The sequence below is a fragment of the Lynx rufus genome, unplaced genomic scaffold (assembly GCF_022079265.1).
Source record: "Lynx rufus isolate CCGP_SWC_20201006 ecotype Redwood Valley unplaced genomic scaffold, mLynRuf1.p SCAF_2, whole genome shotgun sequence".
NCBI classification, from domain to species: Eukaryota; Metazoa; Chordata; class Mammalia; order Carnivora; family Felidae; genus Lynx; species Lynx rufus.
The window spans coordinates 19,263,852-19,286,356 of NW_025814834.1; the positions used below are offsets into that span (position 1 = coordinate 19,263,852).

Genomic DNA, 22,505 nt, shown 5'->3' on the forward strand with positions numbered 1-22,505 from the left:
CCAGCTGATAAATTTTCCTCTTAGTTTTAAGCTCCTAAGTGTTGAGTACGTCCCTCGCACCTGAAAGGGTTCTGACTCCTTCAAGGTTGTCATCTCTATGGAAAGTGGAGAAACCGAGGTCATGGAAGGGAAATTTGCCCGAGGTCACTTGGATGTTGAATGACAGAACTGGGAATGGAGCCGGAGTCCCTAAGGCTGGTGGCACCCGCTCTCTTGCAAGCAAAGGGCAGGCAGCGTGGTTGTGGCCGGTCAGTTCCAGCACCTTGAAAAGCACGTGCCATCTGTCATTCGGGGTGATGCCCCAGTGGGAGGGTCACCCAAGGCTCTACAGAAATGTTTTGCCAGCCCCAGAGAACTGTCGCCAAGTGCCCCTGAAGCTGGGCTTCCCCAAAGAGACCTGGCCCTGGGGGCTTGCCCGTTCAAGACAGCAGTGATCCAGAGACAACCACAGAACACAGAGAACTTCCCTTCTTCAGGAAGGTGAGGACCATGGCCCCTTCCTCCCTGCCCACCCTAAGCGCAGCCCTGGTCCAGGATAGGGAGGCCAGTGCCAAAGTCCCTAGCTTGGGGTGAGGGGCACCTAAGAGGGGAGGCCGAATTGTGGCCAGGTGTGGGAAAACCATGCCTTCGTCCGGCCCCGAGGAAATGTGGAACTAAGCTGGTACTTCCCAGTCGTCAGGCATGTCAGGGCCACCTTGCAGAGTTCTGCCATGCCCACAATGCCACCTGGACTTTGTTCCTCTTTCGTGAGTTGAAAACTGTGGTCACTTTGTGGAGAAAAAATAAATTAAAAAAAGAAAAGAAAAGAAAACTGCTATCACTTGCCAAAAACATTGGCCTCAAAGGTAAATACAATGAAAACACAACCATGGTGTTAACGTTTAACTCAAGATGGTTGACGGACGGTGCTGACCTGGAGTCTGACTCTGCTAGAACGCGTCAAGAGGGGCCGGCCCCAAGGCCTTGCCCCTCAGTGCTATTCCTCTCCCTCGCTGCCAGTGGTGCACCTGTGCCTCTCAAGCTCTGGAAAACACTAAGGGAAGCACATTGTAATCCCGAACAAGTGCACACAAGCCACGGGAGCATGTATTTATAGCACTGTTTCCGGCCAAGGCTCTTGGAGAGCAGTAACTCCAAGTTAGCAGACCTGTGACGGAGACGGGAAAGTGGGACCAGCCATAAAGACGATCTCACTGAGTGACCAAGCCCCGGTTAAATTATTCATTCATCCAAGATTTATTGAGCGCCTACTGTGTGCTAGGCACCGTGCTAGGCGCAGAAATACAGAGATGCATTAAGATACAGTCCATGCCCTGAAAGGTTCACAGTCTAGAAGGGGAGACAAACATGTAAACAAGTAAAATACAGTGTGATAACTGCCATGAGAGAAGCATTTACAAAGAGCAGAGGTAGCCTGGAGGGCGAGGGGCATGGGGGATGTCTTCCCGGAGGAGGGGGCCTTTGAGGGGGATTGTGAGAGATGAATGGGTGTTTGCCAGGCAGACAAGGCCGGAGGGGCAGGGGAAAGGCATTCCAGTCTGAAGAAACAGCATGAGCGAAGGCACAGAGGCATGAAACTGCATGTCTTGGGGGACAGGGAACTCTATTCTGGTGGTATTGCTAGAGTTGGTACCAGAGGCTGTGGCTGGAGAGGGAGGCAGAGGCGGGACGATGAGGGGAAGCTGAAGGGAGGGGTCTTCTTGGAGTCTCAGCAGAGGTGAGCGGAGCCCGAGGGAAGGCTTGCACACAGGAAGCGAAGGCTCCTGGTTGACCCGAGGTATGCCCGCTCGAGGACCTTATGGTTCCTCTCTTTGGCTCCAGAAGGACTTGGACTAGAGACCAGAGGAGAGGCTGAGCTGCGGGGAAGGGCCCAGGCCTGGGGTCCTGGAAGCCACCACTCCGACAGCAGTCTGCTCCCGGACTTCTGACTTCTGCGCTCTGCTGCGCAGACCCCCACCCCCAGCCAGGGTGGGACCAAGGATCAAATGAGAAATGACATGGGGATGTTCTTGGCAAACTGCAGAGGGCCAGATGAATAATGTCTTTATAACTAAAAGCAGAGCGGGACTGAGAGGATAAAGAAGGAGTTAGAGCAAGGCAGAAGTTCCTAAGAACAAGGACCGTCAGGAGAAAACTGCCGTGGCCGGGCCAGAAGATGGCTTTCTCTCCCCTGGAAAGGGGAGTCCTTTGGGCCCCAGGCAGGGGCGGAGGCCTGCTGCACGAGGAGCCTTCCAGTTTCCGTGGCAACCAGGACCCTCCCTTTTCCAGGCTGTAGGGGAGTCACTGAGGCCGAGATTGTCCAGACAGCCAGACTTCCAGCCCTTTCATCTTTCCCAGAAATGGCTGTTTGAAAAATGCTTTTGTGGAGTGGGGGGGGGGGGGGGAGGGACGGGGGGGGGGGGAGGCTTGGGGAGGAGGGCCAGTGTCTCAGGACACCAGAGCCCAGCTCCCCCTCTGAGTGACCGCTTTTCCAAGGCACCACACCTCAGGCCACTTTGGGGGACCCTCTTTCCCAACCCTGGATGGGAGAAGGGGGAAGATGACCACTCACTGCCCGGGCAGGAACAGGCTAGGAGAGGAGGCGCCCTCCCAGCTGGCTCTGGAGATGTCCCAAGGCTCCGCCTTTCCTCTCGCCCGGATAACTCAGCCTCACCAGGTGGGGTCTCCAAGCCTTCCACCAGCCTCCTCCTCCTCGGTCTCACGTCCTCATCACCTCGACCCTCCTCCCCTGACAGTGCTGGGACTGATGCCCACCGTGGGCGCCGGTGGAGGTGGCGGGTGGTAGCGATGAGAGCGATGGTGTGGTGCGGGCGACGGGTGGCCTCCCCGCCGCGGGGGGGGCGGGCTGGGCTGGGGTGGGGGCTGTCACTTGCTCTTGTGCAGGTCCTTCAGCCGGCGGAGCTTCTCCAGGAGCTCGGCCCGGGAGTAGCTGTCGTCCCCAGTGGGGCCCGGGCCTGGCCCCAGGGCCTCCTGCAGCACCAGGCAGTGGGTCCTCAGGAATGGGTTGTAGGAGCGCTCTTCTCCCAGGGTGGACGGGCACTGTGGGACGAGAGGCACCAGGTTGAGCGGAGAGAATCTGGAAAATAGACCCAGTCAAGGAAGCCTCCCCCACCCCCTACCCTGTCTCAGGGTCCAGGAGGCCTTGCTTGAAGGCCTGTGAACGGAGCCCCCCCCTCCCCCGTCAGAGCTCTGGGGAGGGGCCTGCAGGCCCCAGCTCAGCAGAGAGGGGCTCCTGCTGGGGAGTGCCCTCGGGCCCCTCTTGGACCCAAGCCCCCACCGTGCTCTTGCGCTCCATCCGCTGCCTCTGCACCCACTGCATCTTCCTCTCCCGGGCCAGGTTCTCGGGCTCGACCACACCCGCAAAGCCCAGGTTCTCCTCCGCGTACTCGTGACCTGAGGACCACCACGGGGGCAGAGAGCAAGACACACAGAGATTGGTGGTGGGGTCAGAGAATGTCCTCCCTACCCACCGGCCTCTGGGTACCTGACAACCAGGGGGAGGTGTGGCCCTTCCAGGAAAGCCCCAGCCACACGGAGCTGCTTCTCTGAATGTGGGCACAGGTCAGCCATGAGTGAAGGGGCAGAAGCAGTTCAGGGGGGAAAACCACCAGACCTGGAGCCGGGGGACCTGCATCCTAGCCCTGACTCTGCCCCTGCCCAGCTGTGCAACCTCAGCCAAATCGTGGCACCTCTCTGAGCCACAATTTTCTCATTTGGCAAGTGGAGAAAACAAAGTATAATGCTACTAGAACACAGATGTGTCCCCGGTGCCTAGAACAGAGCCTGGCACATGTTAGGTGTTCAATAAAGCACTTGTCAAATGAATGGATGGATAAATATATGGTTTGAGGATTAATTGACATGTTAGTGATGCGTTTTAGAAACTATGGATATCCGATGTGTGTGTGTGTGTGTGTGTGTGTGTGTGTAGGGACATGCGGTGTCTGTATGGATGGACAAATGGACATTCAACGTACATGCATGGGGAGTATAGATCTGGATGCGTGCAGAGTAGATTCACTGGCTTCTCCGATAAGCAAAGGCTATTTTCTGTTCTAGGCTCTAGCTATAAAATATCAGCCATGTCTCTGAGATGCACCAGGGCCTACAGGGCTCCCAGGAGGCAGAGGGCTGGCTGTCAGGGGCAGTTAGTGTGAGAAGCAGAGGCATTCAGAGCCAGTGCTCCAAAATGAAGGGCGCTCTGCCCTGACTGCTAGAATTGGTTCCCCGGAGCCATCAGAGGTGGAGTTGCGTCACCTCTGGGCCCGAAGCTGGGTGGGCTGGGACTCTAGGGGAGTGAGGGAGGAGTGGAGGGGCACCTCACCGGGCCACAGCAGAGTGTCATCCCCCAGCCCCAGCACCGTGTCCAGGGAGCTCAGCATGGTCTCTGCAGTGCCCTCAAAGGTCCGTCCTGGTGAGGGTCGGCGGGTATGTTACAAGATACAAGGAGAACACAGCTTGGCGTAAGTAAGAGGGGTGGGGACCAGCTTGCAGGGGTGGGGACCAGCTTGCAGAGCTGGGACTGGCCAGCAGCCCTAGCCTTGCCCCTGCCATACCCACTCCCCCAGGCTTCCGTGCCGTCTTCCCATTGGATGCTGAGCCCACATATTCACTCCTCAACCAGACCTGTTTGAAGCCTCTGTTGCATGTACTGACATGTGGGTGGGGAGGGGGTACAGAACCTTCAGGCTGAGTTCTAAGGGCCCCAAGCACAGCTGGTGTGGGGTTGCTCTTTTCCACGGAGCACTTTTTTCTTTGCCAGTGCTGCCCTTTGAGACTCCGTGCAGCCTGGGACTGTGGTCCTCCCCCACCCACGGTTTACCCTCTCATTTGGAGGTTTTCCACTTTTTGTAACCCAGTCTCTCCAGTGACTGTAGCAGAGAACTAGGCTCCGCGGTGGAAACAAATACCCTGTGAGGTCTGTACTCAGTTACCAGTGTTGTCTCATTCTGTCCATCCCCTGTAGGAAGTTGTGAAGGTATTAAAAAAAAAGGGGGGCTAATACAGATGGGAGTAACTGTCAAGGCAATATCTGTGCTAAAACCAAAGTTTTAATGCACTGCATGGGACTGTGGCTGTCCTTGGGTCCCTGTCCTGACCTCTCCCCCTCCTTTCTGGCCCCTCCTCCTGCTTCCCTTTTGGGGGAACTCACCACAGCCAGAGAGGAAGAGCAGGTCCCCTGAGAAGAGGCAGGAGGGACCCTTGTAGGGCTCCCCATCCAGCAGGTAGACCAGATGGCCTTGTGTGTGTCCAGGGGTGGCCAGGGCCCGGATCTGGAGCCGTCCCACGCTAACTACATCTTGATGACACAGGGGACTGAGAAGCAAGGCAATAGCGGAGAGAAGGTACTAGAGCTTGGGATGTGCTGCTCCTTGTCCTACCCTAAGCCCAAGGAGCTTCCACACCAAAGAGGGAAGGCACCCACGATGCCCAGGGCTTCAGATCCAAACCCTCGCCTCTTCCTCTTTTGGGGACCATGGCTGGATGAGTTGGGGGGTGGGTAGTGCCAGTCTTCAGATGGGCTCTGATCTGCCCTCTAAGGGTCAGGAAGGGCATCAGCAAAGACCCAGCTGTTGGCAGTCCTGCGATCCTCGACTGAAGGGTGGGGTGCGGGAAAGGGCCCACGGAAGGACCATCCACCCTGGGGTCAGGGACTTACTGGGTGAGGTAGGGGATGCCGTCCTGAGGGCTCCCATACACCCGACAGTCCTGGTGCCGCCGGCTGAGGTCACGGTTCCCTCCACTGTGGTCCCTGTGGGATGGCAGAGACAGGCAGGGACTCTGAGGGGCAATGGTACTGGGCCTCCTTGCCTTCCTCTTTCCAGATCTCCAGGCCTTTGGGCACTGAGCCCCGGGCTTCTGAAGTGAGCCAACCTGTCCACACCTCTAGGCCTTTGCTCAAGCTGTTCCCCTGTTCAGAAGGTCATCCCCGCGACTTGCCACCCCTCCCTTCTGTCACCCAGCCAATGCCAACCGATCTTTCTGGCCTCTCTCAGCTCCAGGGTCATCAGCCTCTAGTCTCTCCAAGTGGACCTGGTCACACTTCACCAAGTGCCCCCCACCTCCTGCACCTTGTGCCAAGTGCCACCTAAATGTTTGTCATCGTTGTACACTGTCATGCGGGGCTGTCTCCCCCACTGGACTATAATCTCCTTGAGGAAAGAACTCACGAGGTCTGCCCACGTCCCAAGCACAGCAGGCATCTACTACATGCCCACGGAATGAGAGATAAATGCCTGCCCTGCCCTCCTCTAGGGCTTTAGGAGTCTGATAAGTGCAGGGTGGGAGACCCACCCCTTCCCTCCTTCTCTGCTGATGCCCTGGTGGCTTTAGGAAGAAGGTGGATGCCCGCTCATCCTGACTCCCGGCCCCCCAGCCCAGCCTGTCCTCCCTAGGCCCAGTCCCAACAAGCCCGCTGGGGCCAGGGTTGGCCAGGGAAGGTCATCCGTACCCAGATGCCACCCCAGTCCCTTACCAGTGCTTGTGAGTGCAGAGGATGGCAACCAAATCAACGCCCTCCTTTTCAATGGAAGCCTGGGAGAGAGAGAGGAGGCACTGAGACTGAGGAGTGGTGTGCAGAGAGGGACAGGGGTGCAGGTGCTGGCTGCAGAGGGGGCAGCAGGGAGGATGAGGGACAGGGAGGTGATGGAGCTAGAGGATGAGAGGATGAGAGGAGCTAGAGGATGAGAGAGCTAGAGAATGGAGCTAGGGGGAAGGGGGGAAGCTGAGACTGAGCAAGGGCAATGGGGGGAGGGTGGGGAGGTGGAGACCCGAGGCGCGTAATCACACAGATATAGCCACATACAGCGAAATCAGAAATGGGAAGGAAAGATGGAGAGATCCAGACACTGACAGACACAGATGAGGAGAGAAGAAAGACGGTCAGAAAGGGGCCACAGAGAGTGAGAGACAGAAGAAACCTCAGACCATGGTCCTGAGTCAGCATCCCTCTCCCTGTGGCTCAGATCCCCCACGGCTGTCCTCCCCCCATCCCAGCCATGCCCTGGACACTGGCCCTTAACCCCGCTGTGGTTGTGGGGGTCTATGTGTGAGGGCATGTGCAAGGGGACACATTCCACTGGCAGAGGGATCAGGGTCAGCCCCTCTCTAGTGACACCAGGTACCCCTGCCCCCCCCCGCCCCTCCCCTCACCTGTACAGCCTGAGGGTCAGAGGGGTCCACAACCACAGCCAGCCGGGCCTGGGTGTCGATGATGAGGTAGCTGTAGTTGTCTGAGAGGACGGGGATGGGAAGCACCTTCACTCCTGGGGGACAGAGATGGGCTGTGGACAGGGTGACGCGTAGGGAGCCCAGCAGCCAGGGGCGTGTGATGGGGCATAGGCAGGGAGGGTGGGTGGGCACAGCCTGGGGCGATGGTGGCCCCGGGGCAGCCAGAGCTCACCGTTGAAGAGACGGGGCTGGGTTCTAGAGTGGCCTTTGGGGTAGCGATTCCGAGCCCTGCGCAGCTGCTGGCGGTAGAAGAGGTACCCGAGCCAGGTGCGGGTGTACAGGCTGTACCTGCGGGGCGGGATGTCTGTGCTCAGCCCCGCCCCTGCACGTGGGCGTGGGGCCCTCGGAGATGCCCAGGTCCCACGTGTCCACTCCCTTGGCCACGCCCCCCCCCCCCCCCCCCAGTCAGCGCACCGCTACCATTATCTCGTGCCTACTGTTTGCCCTGCTCAGTACACTGCCGTGAAGGACACACCCCGAGCCCCAGGCCCATCAGGGGCGATGTGAGCTGGGGGATTCACAGAGGGGACTCAGAGGGGACTCAGAGGGGAGGGGGTTATTCCACGAGAAGGGTGGACGCGTTAGGAAGCTGAAATGAGGTGTAAAAAGTGTTTCCGGAGAGCAGTGGTGCATCACAACACGCCTGGGAGTTAAAACAGATTCTTTGCCCCATCCCCAGCCTTCCGGACTCAGCAGGTCTGGGGCGGGGCCTGGGAATTTGCATTTCTAACAAGCTCCAGGTGATGCTTGTTGCTGCTGGTCCAGGGACCAAACTTTGAGAGCCACTGGGGTAGAGGAAACAACAGGCCAGGCCCAGAGGCGGCAGACAGCAGCGCGCTCTCCTTTGCGGAACTATAGAAAGTTCTGTCTGGCTGTCTGGTGGAGGAAGCAGGGAGAGGTAGGCTGGACGGTCTGACCACACTAGCTCCCCCCTCCCGCCACGATTTCAGGCCATCCCACGCGCTGCACAGAGAAAGGAAAAGGCGACAAGTCAGCACAAACAACAGAGGGGACTTGTGAGTGACAGAGGCCTCCAAACACAGGACACGGGCAGGCAGGGCAAGCTTCACGGGCGTGTGACCTGTGCGGTCACCTAAGGCCCCTGCGCTCGGGTTAGCGCTCCGTGGTCGCCATCTTGAAGCTCTTCATGATTTTTTTCTTAGAACTTGTGTCCTGCAAGTGAAGCCTGACAAGGGAACAGGCGGTGGGTGGAGGAGATGACAGAGCACGTGTGCGCTCTGTCCTGACTGCCCCGCACCCACACCGCGTGCGCGGTGCCCACAGCCCGGGCTTCTGGTGCATCCCTCATGGTGGGCATTCGGACTCCAAGTGGTTACAAGGTGAGTACACACCTATGACTAAGGGGCACACCGGCTAGCCCAAGAGGCCACACCCTGGCCCAAACCAGAATTGGCTTTAAATGCAGAAGGAAGTTAGTGGCATTCTAAGAAACGCCAATGACCAAGAAGCCCTGTCCATCCTTTCTCACTCGTGTTATTACTCTGTATGATCCGACCACTTACGCTGTAAAAGATGCTACAGAAGGAAAAGGAAAGAGGGTAACCTATCTGTCCCATCTTTTCTGTCCTCCCTCGCTCCTGAGTGAGCTGAAGGCCGACAGAGCTGGCAGAATGCGTGTGTGTCAAAGGGATAGAAACAGGTAACTTCGTTTTGTGCGGCATTTTCCACTGCTCAGGTAAGAACAAAACACATTATCTGCGTACACGCTAAGAAATGTGAATTACATAGTTTCAGTGATTTCATATGTGACTTAAATGTCATTTAAGACTAAGGCAAAAGGCAAAATTCATGTTAATGACTCAGATTTTTAATTTTTCTTTACTTAGAATGACATTAAGTAGCAAACTAAAAATATGAGGACAGGTCAAAAGAGAAACTGTAGAAGAAAGGAAAAGCTTATTATATTTTAGTACCTTTCATGGCACCTTTTTCCTGCTCTTTGAACAAAAGGCTCCAAATTCCATTTTACATCAGGCCCTGCAAATAATGTGAGCAGCCCAGCCGGCTCAGATCGAGCCACCTGGAGCTGTCCCACATGCTGGCCTCTCTGAAGGGAAAATGGAAGTAGGCTGGGGTGGTCAGGTGCTGGGAGGGCGGGTGGGGGCTTCCAAAAGCCTCTGTGCCAATGTTTAGGGCTGTACAGCAAGTCAGAAGAGGGGCAGAGATTTCTGGCTGATTAAGCCTGGGACAGAGAGGTCGAGGTACAGGGTGGGGGGGGGTCGATAATGCACCCTAAATCTCTACAGAGATTTGCTGTGTTTCTGTTGGGGTGGTGGGGGCAGGGGCAGCCGCTCTTCAGGCCCCCCTTTGGGAAGAGCTGTCTGATTTGCATACACGTGCTTCAAAAACCAAGCAGGTTTCCTCGATTTTGCCAGAGTTTGATCATTGCGATCCCTGCTCTGGGTACCCACACACGTGTGCAGGTTGGGATTTGGATACACCACGGGAGGGTCTGGCCATGCTTTCTGTGTCTGGATGTGCAGTTTTCATAGGCCCCCCTCTGTTGTGCTTTCAAATCAGCTCCAGCCGCTTCACACTTTTATGCATTCAACCATGGTTAGTGAGGCCTTTGCTCTTAGCCTGCTTTGGGCGGACAGTGAGTAAGGCAGAGTCACCGCCCTCTAGCAGCTTATATTCTAGTGGGACAGACAGGAGAATAAAGACATGTCAAGTCAAAGTGACAAAATAAAACTGGGCAACAGAACAGAGAATGATGACATCAAGGGAAGGCCTCTCTGGAGGGTTACGTTTCCAAGAAGTGAGGGAGCATGCTGTGTCAGAATGTGGGGAAGGCTCACCCAGAACTGGACAGACCGGAAGTGTAAAAGTCCCCAGAGGGAGGAAGGGAGCCAGCTGGCAGGGGCTGCTGATTCTCTGTGCCCAACGAGAGGATTGGTTGGGACAACGTAAATAGAAAAAGAATGTCAGTAAGACAACTGAGAAGATTTCAGTAAGGTCTGGAGGGTAAAGAGTTTCTATGGATGTCAGTTTCTTGGTTCTGCTAATTGTCTGTGGTTATGGAAGACGTCACATTCAGGGGAACAGGGTGAGAGGTGTATAGGAATCCCGTGAGCTATTTTTGCAAGTCTGAAATTATTTCAAAGTGAAAACTTACAAAATAATAAATCAGGGAATAAAATCACCCTTTCCTCTGTGCCCCGACACCACCTCGCATCTGTGCTTGGAGTCCTGTTCCTGACTTCATTTCTTCCTACTTAGGCTTATGGAAAGCGTGGGGGCCCTGGGTTCCAGTCATGGTTTGGCTCCCCCAGCCCAGTGTCCTTGGGCAAGTTATTGGTCTCTTAGATTGGGCTCCTCATCTATAAAGTGGTGATACCATGACTTATTTAGTTCCGCGGGGCTGTGTGAAAATTCAGTGACATGAGACAAGATAACAAATGTTAACAGTCGGTCGAGGGCCTGGTGGGGGGAAGGCTCAGCAACTGTCGCTTCCTTCCCGAATTCAGCCGGGCACACCTCACAGCTGTTAGAACGTGGTTGTCCACATTTGGGAGGGACCTGATAAATGTTCCCTTGTCTTCCTTATTGGATGCTTATTATATGTGCTTGATTTCCCAGCGAAGGTCAAGATCCACAAAGGGAGGGACTGTGCCCTGAGAGGCTGCCGTGAACAAGGCCGCTTTCTTTCATTTACTCTTTTCAGCAACTATTTCCTGCACGTGCTGGACATGGTGCAGACAGCGGAGAGCAAGGCAGGACCCTGCCAACATAGAGAGGGGAGTGGCCAACTGACACCAACCCAGGAAACAAATCAATCGCAGGCAGCTGGTGGTGGAAGAGGGCAGCAGAGGGGAGCCCGTCTTACTGGAGACAGGGTGCTCAGGGAAGGCCTGTCTCTTCTCTGAGGGTCACAAATGAGCTGGGAATGGAAATTAGAGAGGGAGTGCGGACTGTCTGGGCGATGCAGCAGCACTAAGGCCTGAAGCAAGCAGGAGTGGGGCATGTTCTGGGAGTTGCCAGGAGGTCTCGGAGTCTGTAGGCAGGGCCAGAGGGATGGAGGGTGCCAGGGGAGGGGTCAGAGGGGTGGGCAGGGCCAGGCAGTGGAAGGGGGCAGGAAACTGCTGGTGGTTTTTATTTTTTTTAATGTTTATTTATTTATTTTGAGAGACAGCGAGTAGGGAGAGGGGCAGAGAGAGAGGGAGACAGAATCCCAAACGGGGGGGGGGGGGAGGGGCTGGGGGGGGAGGGGCTGGGGGGGGAGGGCTCTGCACCATCAGCAGGGAGGCCGATGCAGAGCTCGAACCCACAAACTGTGAGATCATGACCTGAACCGAAATCAAGAGTTGGACGCTTAACCGATTGAGCCACCCAGGTACCCCAGTTGCTGGTGGTTCTTAAAGTGGGGAGGCACGCGCTCTGACTTCCCTTTCTGGGAGCTTGCCGGCCTGCTGAATCGAAATCAAGAGTTGGACGCTTAACCGATTGAGCCACCCAGGTACCCCAATTGCTGGTGGTTCTTAAAGTGGGGAGGCACGCGCTCTGACTTCCCTTTCTGGGAGCTTGCCGGCCTGCAGTGTTGGAGGGAGCCGTTTAAGGGAGCAGAGTGGAGGAGTGGGGAGATGGAGAAAGTTGGGAACGGACGCCAGGCCTGAGATCTGTGCCCTGCTTGGCTGTGGGGGAGAGGGACAAGGTGGCCCTTATGGGCCTGAGTCTAGATCACTGTCCAGAGCAGGGGAAGGACCTGGGGTGGGGGCAAGGACCTAGTGACTGCTGGGATCCTGTCCTCAGGCCTGCTCTTCCCCTGACAGTGACCCCCACGTGACTCTCTCCAGTCCCAGAGCTGTGGCTTCTTCTTCATCTGCCCCCTGTGCTGGCTGGGTGTCATCATCACCGGGGTCTGAAACCATGCTCGTCAGCCCCTCCCGCTATGTCTTCTCTCTCTGGGAAAGGCCCCGTCATCCTCCCAGTGGCACAGCTTAGGCCACCATTTCACCCTGTCCCTGCCACATGCTACCAAAACAGAACCCTCTCAGTTTTGCTCCCCCCAACCCCAAGACAGGCTGCCCCAGGGAACAGGCCCCAGAAGCTCTTCACAAGGCCCGTACGAAAGCCTCCTTTCCTCAGCTTTCTGCCTCTGAACCAAACCGTAAACCACTGGAAAAATGTAAGTTCCTAAAACGCCACCTTTGAATGAGTCCTGCTCCTGCTCAAAAGCCTTCGCTGGCTCCCCACTGGTGACAGGAGAGTGTCACCACACGATCATCCGGAGCACTAGGTCTCACTCAACGTGCACAAAGCTCAAACACACAGCATTAAACTAACAGACATACTGTAGGGAAAACAGACAATCTGACAATAGTTATTAAAAATGCCGAAGCACACCAAACCATTATCTGTACTGTTTGGGGATACAGATGTATGTAGTCAGAGAATAAAGGCATCTGAGCGTATGGTCAACGTGCAGGTTAGCAGGCTTCCTTCGGAGGCAGGAAGGAAGTAGGCTGCGGGGGTGGCCACAGGGACTTCACAGTGTCAGTAATATTTTGTTCCTTAAGCTGGGCGGTGGGGGTGGAGGTTGTTATATTATCCATCTTCTTTTGAATGCCTGAAATAACTCATTAAATTTTCAAGCTACCATCCTGCCTCAGCTCCGGCAGGTCTCTGGCCTCGAGTACCCTCCAGGCCTCCTCCTCTTACTGGAATCCTAAGTATCCTTCAGGACTCTGCTCAAACCCACCCTGATTACCCCAGCAGAAAGCCACTTTCCTCTGCTCCATCTAGAACATTCAGCTTCACCCCCCATCACCCCACCCCCACCCCTGGGGGTGGCAGGAGCTGAGCCCCTCAGTGGCAGGGACCTTATCGACTTCTATCCGGTGTCTAATCAGTGAGTGCCATGCATGGGGGAGGCAGACTTGGCTGGTGACCCAGCCTGCTCCTCGTGGCTCCTCCGGACCCCCCTGGGAGGCCCCCTGCACTAGTAGAGCACAGAACTGGCACTCAGAAAATGCTGGCTGAGTGCCCAGGAAAGGCTGGGTCGGGGTGGGGTGGGGGGCCAAACATCCAGGTGTTAAAGTGACCGGAATGGAAGGTGTTCCTTCAGCTCAGTGGGCCCCAGGCCCGGCTGTGGACCCTGTGAAGCCCAGTGGGGGCTTGTGGGGCCCAAGTTTCAACCACCTCTGCCCCTCCCCCGCCTGCCTCTCAAGTCCCCCCCTCCCCCTGCTGCACCCACACACCTGGCCAAGCAAGGTGCTCTGAGAAGCGGGTCACTGGACCCAAGGACATGGGTGGGCTGTGTCACAAGGCACAAAATCCCAGCTGCCCAGACCCTGGGGTCTGGACCCAGGGCCCCTGAATGGAGGAGCTGGAGGAAGCACTGGATGGGGGTCTGCACAGGCAGGTTAACTATTGTCAGATCATCTGTTTTCCCCACAGTGTGTCTGTCAGTTTAACGTTGTGTGTTTGAGCTCTGGAGCTCACTGGTCCATTCTTCCCCAACGTCACCTCAGGGCAGCCCAAGCTGAGTGAGGTGCCTCCCATCAATCGCCTCCAGTCGGCCTCCAAGCGACCTGGAGGCAGCTGCTACCAGTCTTCCATTTCATAAACAAGGACACTGAAGCCCGGAAAGGTGGGGAGGGGGCCGCCCACGATCACACCAAGGCCAGCGGTGGGGCACAGATTCATCCCCGGCAGCCTGATCCTGGAGTACACACCCTTGACCGCTAGAATCCGCACCCCCCCCAAACCCAAATCAGGGGGAAGAATGACATGAGTGGGCCTGAACTATTTTGGGGCAGACCCAACGCCTCTGAGGGCCTCTGCTGACAAAAATGCCACGTTAGGGTCACTTTCAGTGACCCAGACACACAACCCAGGATCTGGCCACTGGAGCCTCTTGGATCCCTGGTTTTAGCCTTTTTGAGACTCAGACTTGGGCCGAACTTATTACATGTGTGGCATTTTACCCATGAATGCAGAGGGTCCGAGACCCCATAGGCCTCAGGGTAAGACACCCTAAACTGGAGAATCCTGAAGGCCCCTTTCAAATCTCGACTGATTCCTAATCCTGGATGTATGACTGGGTTGATGGTTCCATGGGTAGCATCATGCACCAGATGCAGAAGAGTGGGAAGGCAGAACAGACCCTGGGCAGGAAATGTGAAGCAGTTACTGGGAAGAACCAGTCCTATCTCCTAGCCTCCCACCTAGCCGGAAGTCACTGCCCCATATAATTGGGGCCCTACAGCTTCCTTTCTTCTGTTGCCAGAGGCAAGAAGCAGGAACTCACTCCCCAAGCCTCAGTTTCCTTCTCAGTGAAACCGGGTGCTCCTCCTCCTTGAAAGAGCAGCTCAGCCCCGAAAGGTCACATGATTTACAAGATGATGTTGACACCCCAGGGCCGATGTGGGATTCTAACTCTCTGCCATGGGGTTCCCAGGCATTGTCAGGAAGCTGGGATGTATGCGTGCCTTGGGCAGCTGCATCAGAGTGATCTGGGGTTGCTGGTTAAACAAGAAGATTCTTACCTTTTCCTCTTCTGCCTGCACCCCCACCCCCACCCAGATTCTCATCCAGCAGTTCTGGGGCCCAGAACTACCCACTGTCACCTCACCAAAAAGAAAAGAAAGTTCCTGGGGCGCCTGGGTGGCTCAGTCGGTTGGGCATCCGACTTCAGCTCAGGTTACGATCTCTGTGAGTTTGAGCCCCACGTGGGGCTCTGGGCTGATGGCTCGGAGCCTGGAGCCTGCTTCGGATTCTGTGTCTCCCTCTCTCTCTGGCCCTCCCCCATTCATGCTCTGTCTCTCTTTGTCTCAAAAATAAACGTAAAAAAAAAAAATTAAAAAAAAAAGAAAAGAAAGTTCCTTAATTGGTCCTCTGGGACTTAGAAAAACCGCTGTGCAGATTGGGGAGGGGGGAGGGGGGAGGGGGAAGAGGGGGACAGCCTGCCTCGGGTGATTCCCTGCAGTTGCCCGGAGGAGTCAGGGCTGGGACACAGCAACAGCCACCCCAGTGAGGGGTCACTGGCACACCTTTCACTCCCAGCCGCACTGAACAGAGTGTGGCTTCTCTGGCTTCTGAGTCTGCACTTCCAGCCCCTTGGGAGGCCCCATGGGGCCTCAGCTGGGGACTGAGACACAACCCCTCCCCCCCCCCCCTCAGACACCCAGGGAGAGCACACAATGGAGCTCTTCTTCCCCTCCTCCCTCGGGCAGTCTCCCTATCCTGGGCAAGAGAGGCCTGAGGGCTCTCCTTAGCTCTCCCATCCAGCTCCGGCCCCAGACTCCACTGGGACCCGATGGGCAAGCCCAGGTGGCTGAGGCCTCTGGTCAAGAGGTCCTTTGGGCATCTGCCCTCTGATCCCCCAGGACCCAGCTTGCCCCAGGCTTTGCGTCTGACCTGACGCTCTTTATGAAACCAAACCCAGAAACGCTGTCTGAGGGCCGAGGGGCCTGGAAGGCGACCAGGACACAGAGCTGTGCTGGAACAGGCCTGCTCCCAGGACCCTTAGGAACAGAAAGAGGCTCAATGTTTTACGCTTTCTCAAAACTGAGGAAACTGAAGTTAATGAGACAGCTAAAATGGCCCTAGAGAGTGAGTTTCCTGAAGCTGCCGGCATGCCTGGGGGGGGGGAGAGGGGGGAGACTTCTCCATGCCCAGGAGAGGGGCAGTACCTGCACGTGGTCAAAACAGGCCTGCCCTGGGGCGCCTGGGTGGCTCAGTCAGTTAAGCGTTTGACCGGCTCAGGTCGTGATCTCACAGTTTACGGGTTCGAACCCCGCATCGGGCTCTATGCTGACAGCTCAGAGCCTGGAGCCTGCTTTGGATTCTGTCTCTCTCTCTCTCTCTCTCTCTCTCTCTCTCTCTGCCTTTCCCCACCTTGTGCACTCTCTCTTTCAATAATAAATACATAAACTTAAAAAAACAAACAAACAAAAAACAAGCCTGCCTGGGAGACCACGGGGCCTATCTCCAGTCTCTATGCCTGTCCCGGGTTGGGCTTCTGCAGCCTTCACAGCCCTCTCAGGACTCCATCCATCCCCCCCCAGAGGGAGGAGGAGTCACTGCTGAGGGCTCTCAGGGAGGACCAGAGGCACAGCTGTTGCTGGAGGCCTCTTGGCCATGTCTCCCTGCCTATAATCCCTGCCAAGAACCCTGGGTTTTGTGTGATTTGGATTCTGGTCTGTTTCAGCTTTCCCCTGCTCTCCCTCATCCCAATGCCAGGCCCTCTTGATTCAGTCCTGCTCCCTGGGCTTGGAGTCCAGTGGGGGAATCAGATCTGGGAACACCTAATGCAAGAACAAGCAAGAGTGTGTAATGAAAGCTCTAAGGGGGATGCCAGTGCCAAGGGTCACGACAGAGGCAGAGATGAATTTTGACTGGGGAGCAAGGGCAGGCTTCATGGAAAAGATGGCACCGGGGCCAAGCTTTTCATTCATTCCAAAAACTTGTAACAAGGGCCACCTCTGTGCCAGGCACTGTTCTGGGAGCTGAGATACAGGAGTGAAAGGAGATTCTTCCCTTGTGTGGCTCATATTCTGGTTGGGGGAGAAAACCAATAAACAAATAGACATGTCAATATATAGGATGTCATATGGTGATACGTACTACGGAGAACAATAAAGCAGGGCAGAGGGGATAGAGTACAGGGGAGTGAGTGCTGCTATTTTTACAGGGGATGGTCAGGGCAGGACTCCCCAGTAAGGTGAAGTTTGGGCAGAGAGCTGAAGGGAGTGGGGCAGCAAACCATGTGGCCATCAGGGGGAAGAAGGTTCTAGTGAGAGAGAACAGCAGTGGCAGGGTGCAGAGGTAACCCTGTCTTGGAGTGTTCCGGGAAGAGTGAAGTGGCCGACTGGGCAGAATGAGCAAGGTGAACAGCATACCAGGTGAGGTGGGGGATGGGCTGCTCTCAGAGGGCCTTTAAGCCGTTCTGGAGGGATCTGAGCAGAGAAGCGGCACATTTCTAACGTAAATCTTAACCGTTTTGTTCCAATTGCTGTGCTGAGAATACTTTGGGGGTACAGATGCCAAAGGAAGGAGTCAGTTGAGGAGGCCTGGGAAGAGACTGTGGGTTGGCCCAGGGTGCTAACAGTGGAAGTGGGGATAAGTGTTTTCAGAGTTTGGATATATTTTTTCTTTTTTTTTTCTTTTTTTTTTTTAAGCTAAACTCTACACTCAACATGGGGCTTCAACTCAAGACCCCAAGATCAAGAGTCATATGCTCTAGTGACTGAGCCAGCCAGGCACCCCTGGCTACATTTTGAAGGTGAGCTTTGAGGATGCAACAAAACTCGACAGGTAGAGATGTAGGGAGGAAGGAAGGTCTGATAGGCCCAGACAGAAGTATAGAAAGAGCTCAGGGCTTGGGGAAGATGGCACTGGGCCAGGTGTGGAGGGGGTGTACCAGGGTCCCAAAGGCCTGGGTGAGGGGTGTGGACTCCATTCTGGAGGCATTGTGGCTTGGGGAAGGAAACACTCACTCAGGGCCATGCTTTGGAAACTACCCTGTATCAAAGAGGCCACTGTGACGCTGGAGCTGTAGCTCCCCAGGGTCCCAAAGGCCTGCAGAAAGGAAAAGGACCCTCTGCTCCCCTCATGCAGGGGCTGGCCCAGCCCACTGCCTCTACCCCAGCCTTCATTCAGGTCACAAGCAGGTGGGTCATTTACTCAAGAATCATCAGCCCAGGATTCTTGCCACTCCTTGAAATCAAGTCAGTGGACCTTACTGGCCCCAGAGGAGGGCGTTCCTCTTGCAGAAGTGGAGCAAGCAAGGTTTGTCCCAGGGCCAGTTGGTCTTACTTAGGTTGGGAGAGTCAAGAAAGACCCTCTATGCCTAGGAATGAAGAGGGGGTTTGGTCAGGGAGGGTAGAAGGGCTTTGCCACCTAGGACTGTCTATCCCCAAAGACTGGCTACCATCTACTTTCTCAGTTCTGTGAGACATTCCCAGCCCTGGATGAGCCCAGCCTTGCTCCCCATTCACCCCTGCCCCCTGAGGCTCTGCTCAGGGCCCCATTCTGCAACACCCCCTCAACTACCACTGAGAAGGCAAAGGGGCAAAAGGGAAACTGAGGCACGAAGTAGGTGGCACACATAGGAGAGTCCCACACCCTTGACCCCAGCCTCCGTAGGTATACCCTGCCACTCCCTGGGGAACTTGTCATGCCCTGTCTCCTGCCCCAGATTGGGTCCCTTTCACATGTTCCTTTCCCCTATTCCTGCAAAGCAGCAACGAGACTCTGTTCATATCTGTGATCCCACAATCCCAACCCAGAAGAGTTAGGAGTTCAATGAATGAATAAAGGGATGTGGGATTTCCTGAGGGGTGGGTGGACAGGATAGGCTTGGAAAACAGAAGTAAGGAAGAAAGCTCCAGAAAGATCCTAGCTGGTGCCACCTTCGCATCCATTCTCCATGCTACAGAATGAGCGATTGCTAACATTTCCCAAGCACTTACTATGAGCCAGACCTTTTGCACTTAATATGCACAGTTTCGTTTGATCCTCAAAGGATCCCCACGAGGTAGGTACTATCACCAGGCGCATTTTACAGACGCCAACAACTGAGGCATAGAGAGGCTGAGTTATCTGTCCAGGGCCCCATGGTTACTAGGCAACAAACCTAGGATTCAAAAGCAGATTTGTTGAACCCGCCTGCCATGTGCTTCACTGTCCCCCATGCCCTGCAGAGTCTCGAATGTGTGTGTCTATCTCAGGTTAGCCTGGATCTACCCTCCGTGGTACCCAGTCATCCCCATCCCAAGGCAGCTGTGGTTATGTTTGAGGAAACCCCTTTATAAAATTGTCAAACACCAGTGATTAGTGTTATTAATGACAATAATTACTCTTCTCTTAGTATTTCCATCACCTGCTTTCCAGCCCCCAATGGAACCTTCTATTTGTGTTCCTCTCAGCCACACATTTAGGGTGGAGTGTGCCCGTGAACTCTGCCCCTTCCCATCATGGCCTGTCCCGTCACCCCCCCTCCATCCTTCCTGGAGGCAACCCCACAGCAGCAACACCTGCCCATTTCCCCCAGACCATTTCCTGCTAACACCCCCTGTCCCTCCCAGCAGCAAGCGGCCTCTCCCCCAAGGGACTGGACTAATTGTTTCCCAGACCATGGAGGGGCAGGGTCTGGAATTCTGATTCCAGGCACGCCCTTCTGCTCTGCAAATTTGGGGAGGTGATTCCAAGGCAATGGTGAAATCCAGACACAGGAAAGCCCAACAGGAATACTGAATTCCAAAGAAGTTCTCCGAGAATTCCAAGTTTTGGGATTTGGAAACTCCCAGGTCCTAAGTTCTACGAATATCCAAGACCTCAGGATTCTGGGACAGCAATCTTGGGAATTCTTATTTCAGGACTTCTGATTCCAGTTCTTTGTGGAAACATCTATTTTCCACTTCCTCAGGCTGTTTGTACGACTTCAGCATTACTGATTTTGAAAGCCAGAAGTAAATTTTAAAAATCCTTCCCCAAATAGAGCTGTACAATTCCTAGAAATTTTGTGGGTCCCAGATATGAAATTATTTAAATGCTTGTAAAGCTCATTATTTTAACACTATTTGCAGAGCTATCGTGACTCGGTTGGAGCATGATCAAGAATGTGACCAATGTTGGGTGCCTGGCTGGCTCAGTGTTAGAGCATGTGACTCTTGATCTTGGGGCTGTGAGTTTGAGCCCCGAGCTCCATGTTGGGTTTAGAGATTACTCAAAAATAAATAAATAAATAAATAAATAGCTTTAAAAAGAAAAAAAAAAAAAGAATATGACCAATGTTTGGGCCATTAGAGATGTGAATGCCCCAAAGGCACCCACGATTCTCTCTCCCCCCATGTTTTTCTGGTTTTCCCCCCACCAGGCCTTTAGATCTCTACTCCTTAGACTGAGTTTGAGTAGAATCCTAGGGCTGAAGCTTTTTGGAAGACCTGGGGTGGTCTGGGGAGGAGGGATAATCATACAATGTCCTCTCTGAAGCTCAGGAAATTCCCGGGCTTGGGCCCTCCCCCAAACCTGGCCAGTGGCCAGGGCTCCCACAGTTCCTGTCCCCATCAGAGGTGCCCTCAAGCTTGAGGTCCTGCCCCCTTGCCCTGCTGGCTGTGGGTACAGATTAGGGGCCCTAAGAAGCCTTCTTGGGGCCCTAGGAAGGCTTCTTGTGGTTTTTTTCCCAGGCTCTTAGTGTCTCCATGGCAGATCAGAGCTGGTTACCGCCCTGGTCTGGCCCAGGAAAGGGTAAAAGTAGGGGGAAGGAAAGAGTGAGGACTCAGGAAAGGGAGTCTGACAGGAAAAAGTCATTGGAGGTCAGTGAACCTCGACAGATCTGAGTGAGTAGAGTCGGGTTTCACAGCCTGGGGCTTTGGACACGGGCCAGGGTCCGGGAATAGAAGGAAAGAGACAGAGTCCCTACACAGCTGGGACTCTAGCTTGAGACAGAAGCGCTTGCACTGTGTGGTGGGGAGCTGGGTGATGGGGAGAAGGACAGGGACACATGGAAGGAGCCCGCCGTTCCCAGTGACACTCTGATGGTCTGAGGCATTCCTTCTGTTCTGCACCTGCCCTCTTTTTCCAGTTCCCTTGTCGCCAGCCCCTCATCTGGCTCTTTTCTTCAGCTGTCCTCTCATGCCTCCTTTCCCTGGCCATTCTAGTCTGCCGCTCCAATCCTTCCCCAACGCATCCCATTTTTCCAGCCCCCCTCAACTCCTTCTCTTCCTCAGTCCCCCTAAATCAGTGGTTTCTCTAGCCCGCTTCTTCGATCGCCCTTCTCTGGCTCTGGATCCCCCAGACCCCTCCCCACCCGAACCCTCAAGTCCTTCCCCCCGGCCCCCGCCTCTCAGTCCCCTTTCCCCCCGCGCCCGCCTTCCCGAGCCCCGCATCCCGCCGGAGCCCGACACTAACCCGATTCGGAAGAGCAGCCGCTTGCTGCGCGCCATGAGCAGGCCGCGGAGGGTCCGCCGCGCTCGGCAGCTGCGGGGGCTCGCGAGCAGGACCAGGACGAGGAGCAGCAGCCCGCAGCCGGGGACCCACAGCCACGGCGCGGACCAGCCTGGCCAGGCCATGCTGGGGGCAGGCGCCCGCGGCGGATCGGGGGCGGGCGGGGCGGGGCGTTGCTAGGCGACGGCTCTGCCCTGGCCCCTTGGCAGGGAACCCGTCTGGGATGGGGCCCCGCCCCCTGCACTGCCGGGCTGGGGGCCGTGGGGGGCATTCTGGCCCCGCCCCGCCCGGCGACTCGCGTTCGAACCCGCCCCCTCGCCACCGTCGGCCGGGCGCACGCCCCGAATGCCACCCGGCTGGAGGCGGCCTGGCCCCGCCCCCTCTGGCCGACCGGGAGGCGGGGCCGGTGTGGGCTTCGGACCTGCGCTAATCCGGGTCCAAGATCTCCAGTGGCCTAGGAGGGGACCGAAGCTCGAAGGTCCCCCCGCCCCCCACCCCCGCCCGGCTTTCCTCCCACCTTCCCCCAACGGGGGACTCTGGGAGAGTCCCTGGAATGGTCCTCTTGGCGGGAAACCTTAGACAAACTTTTTCAGCTGGAAGGAACCTGGAAGATCACTTGGGCCAACTGCCATGCATTCATTTATTCATTCATTAAATTAGCATTCTCCGGCCTCCTATGTGCCAAGCACTATGCTGGACTCTGAGAGTGCAAGGGTCAAAGACACACAGCCTCTACGTTCCCGGAGCCTACAACCTAGAATCTGCTGGCAAGGAAACAAACCAAATAAGCAAATAAATATAATTGCACATGCATTTATTTATGTTTATATACACACACATACACACATACATACATACATACATACATACTTGTGTGTGATTACAAAGTGTGCTGTTAGAAAGGGAGTGAGCAGAGGGGGCAACGATATGAAGGACAGAGAGGACCAATTTAGATGGCAGAGGGCCTCCCTAAGCAGGTGACATGTAAACCATGCCCTGAAGGATAAAAGGTCACAGAGGCTCAGAGGGTGTGACTCAACCAGGATTATGCAACAATAGGTGGCAGAGACAGGACTAGGACCCTGGTATCCTGCCCCCCAAGCCCAGTGGGATTTCCACATCATTCCCCCCGCCCCCTGCCTCCCACTCCCTGCATTGCTGCCTTCCTGATGGGTTCCAGAAGTTGTTGAGGTCGGTGGGAGGGAAGTAGAGGGCAGGTGTGGTGACACCTACAAATTTGGGCAAACCTTCTGGCTCCAGCCCTGGCCCTGGCCCAGAACAAGGGAAGGAAATGCTGTCAACAGTCCAGTAAGCTCTCTGTCCTGCTGGGAGATGGTTGGGGAGGGTAGCAGGGGAGGCAGTGG

At 55.5% G+C, this 22,505-nt stretch overlaps 1 protein-coding gene across 1 annotated transcript; it reads right to left on the bottom strand.

Annotated features, from left to right (window-relative positions):
• Positions 1 to 1,258: 1,258 nt before the first annotated feature.
• Positions 1,259 to 21,266, bottom strand: LOC124515100 (probable hydrolase PNKD). The gene is made up of 9 exons (XM_047083640.1): positions 21,106 to 21,266; positions 7,403 to 7,518; positions 7,153 to 7,265; positions 6,476 to 6,534; positions 5,660 to 5,752; positions 5,153 to 5,316; positions 4,325 to 4,411; positions 3,278 to 3,393; positions 1,259 to 3,039 (listed from the first exon to the last, which is right to left on the bottom strand). The coding sequence occupies exons 1-9, from the start codon at positions 21,264 to 21,266 to the stop codon at positions 2,866 to 2,868; spliced, it is 1,083 nt and encodes a 360-aa protein (XP_046939596.1). The 3' UTR covers positions 1,259 to 2,865.
• Positions 21,267 to 22,505: the final 1,239 nt, after the last annotated feature.